Source organism: Limulus polyphemus, unplaced genomic scaffold, assembly GCF_000517525.1.
Source record: "Limulus polyphemus unplaced genomic scaffold, Limulus_polyphemus-2.1.2 Scaffold4195, whole genome shotgun sequence".
In the NCBI taxonomy this organism is placed as follows: domain Eukaryota; kingdom Metazoa; phylum Arthropoda; class Merostomata; order Xiphosura; family Limulidae; genus Limulus; species Limulus polyphemus.
In genome coordinates, this window is record NW_013669805.1 from 53894 (window position 1) to 56082 (window position 2189).

General features: G+C 36.6%; 1 protein-coding gene across 1 annotated transcript in view; it reads right to left on the bottom strand.

Moving 5' to 3' along the window:
• The window catches only part of LOC106470746 (guanine nucleotide-binding protein G(i) subunit alpha-like), a 52335-nt gene that overhangs the window by 36648 nt on the left and 13498 nt on the right, over window positions 1-2189 (bottom strand). The window contains exon 3 of the mRNA XM_013931312.2: window positions 998-1139. Coding sequence (XP_013786766.1) covers window positions 998-1139 — 142 coding nt within the window. The remainder of the gene's footprint in view (window positions 1-997; window positions 1140-2189) is intronic.

Below are 2189 nucleotides of genomic sequence, written 5' to 3' on the forward strand. Positions count from 1 at the left end.
GCATGTTTGGTAGTATGCGGATTCGAACCCGCGACCCTCAGATTGTGAGTCGAGCGCCTAATCCACCTGGCCATGCCGGGCCTAAAAACATCGACTATCGTCAAATCCAAAAGCTGGCAAAACAGTTTTTTGTACCATTTTATTGACCTTCGCCCAGTTGAATAGTAGCTGGTCATTGGGGTATACTCCTCTCATAAACTTGTTATAGTCTACAATAGTTTGCATTAACGTTCCCCACTTTTCCGAGTTAACTCCGTTAGGGGTAAATATCTTTTTGCAATTTCGTATAAAATATTAGCTGCTCTTACAAAGCTTTAATATAAATAGAACTATGTTTGGTTCTTTTCCGTTTGGTGCCCACCAACAGATCGTTTTGAAATTAACACCAGTACTGCAATAAAATAAAACAATTAATAATAAAACATTATATGATATTTATTTGGCGAATTCTGCGACATTAGGCAATATTTTTTTTTGACTAAATGTTATGAAAAAGCCACAGCAAATTATAATTGGCCATTTTTGTTAACGCGACACTCTCTGCACAACTACAGTGAACAACTAACAACGAACAAACCAATTACGAAATGTTATTATGCCAGACGCATGCGCGCACTCAACCCTTGTAAGAATGTCATTTTTGTACCGTTTGTGGGCGCCAAGTGGAAAAGATCCCTATGTTTTGTACCTGTTATTACTCCCACAAAAGAAATTGTCGTGCAGAGAATATACGGTATATTTGTATACTTATTATAATATTAAAAGCAAAAACTCCGAAAACCACTGATTGTAAGATATCTATATAAAACAGCTAAAAATAAACATCGGAAACAGAAGCCCTGGTGTTAAGCTGTAAAGTTATTAAATATAGACTTATCACGTGAATTACGTCTTCACTTTCTGGCGGCATGCAAGTTTTTTTGTTTGTTTGTTTTATATAAATTATTACACAGATGTATAATCCAATGGTACTTTAGAGTAAAAAATGTCTATTTACCGCTCTGGATGGATCTCCAAATTCAATTTTTAACTGTCCCATTGCCCTGATGATGGCCATCAGACTTTGTATCGTGTTGCTGTGAACCACTGGTTTGTACTGAAGACATTCATCCTCCGAATAACCCGTCTCGTGAATAATTCTAGATGCAAAAATCATCAGTATCTAAGAATGTCACCTTTTCTTTTTTCTAAGCTGGCGAAGCATGATTAAAATTAATTACACTTAATAAAGTTTGGAGACTGCTTGAATGATAATAAAATAAACTTCATTAGCGAATAAATAGTTAGTGATGATGATGAAATCTTGTCGCAACGTTGTACATCATGAACCACGCTAGTAGTTCATAATAGGGATCGCCCATTTGTTCTTCATGATTATTATTAAATATTGTTCCGCCACCCGACAGCTTAAATGGCTGTGAGTGTTGTAATAAAACCTGGGTAATATTACTAAGCGCATCATTGCGCGTTGTGTAGGGTAGTTTTTATGTTTAATTGACTATCTAGCAAATAACAGCGGCTGTATAACCGTTGACAGACAATCGTCTTAATGTAGTCTCTGGTTTATATAGGGCCTCATAATCTACTACCTGTATACGTATATAGCTGCGTGCAGGCCGTGGATGTAATTTAATATTATTTAATATGACAGACACGACCCATGTACCATAAGTTGTGGGAGACAGCCTAGCCGTTTATAAAACGTTTTAGACGTTTGTGTAACATGGCCGAAATCGATCATGCATTGGTAAAAAAAACAAAACAAAACTGATCCTGTAAGCAACGTCGTGTACAAAAGGGCAGGAACCTTATACATAAACAAATGATACGCAACATCAATATAGTTGCAACAATTAGTTAATAATCGCTATGGTACATGTGTTATGTCTGCCATATTAAAAACATGTATAAAACTCTCACGATTACAAAATCCAGTCCATGAGCCATTCCAGTATAGTTCAGTAGTCCCTCCAGTCCAGTGTTTACAGACTCCCCATATAGCTACAGCATATACATAACATGTGGTATGTTGATCACCATATATCATAGCGATCATACATGTAGTACCACTATTAATGATAACATTGCGGCAATGATATCAGGAGCAATAGCCATTCAACCTACATGAAGCCAATCCAAAGGCTGTCGTTGTTTCCCGAAAGAGCATCATACACCAACTATGTATTTCA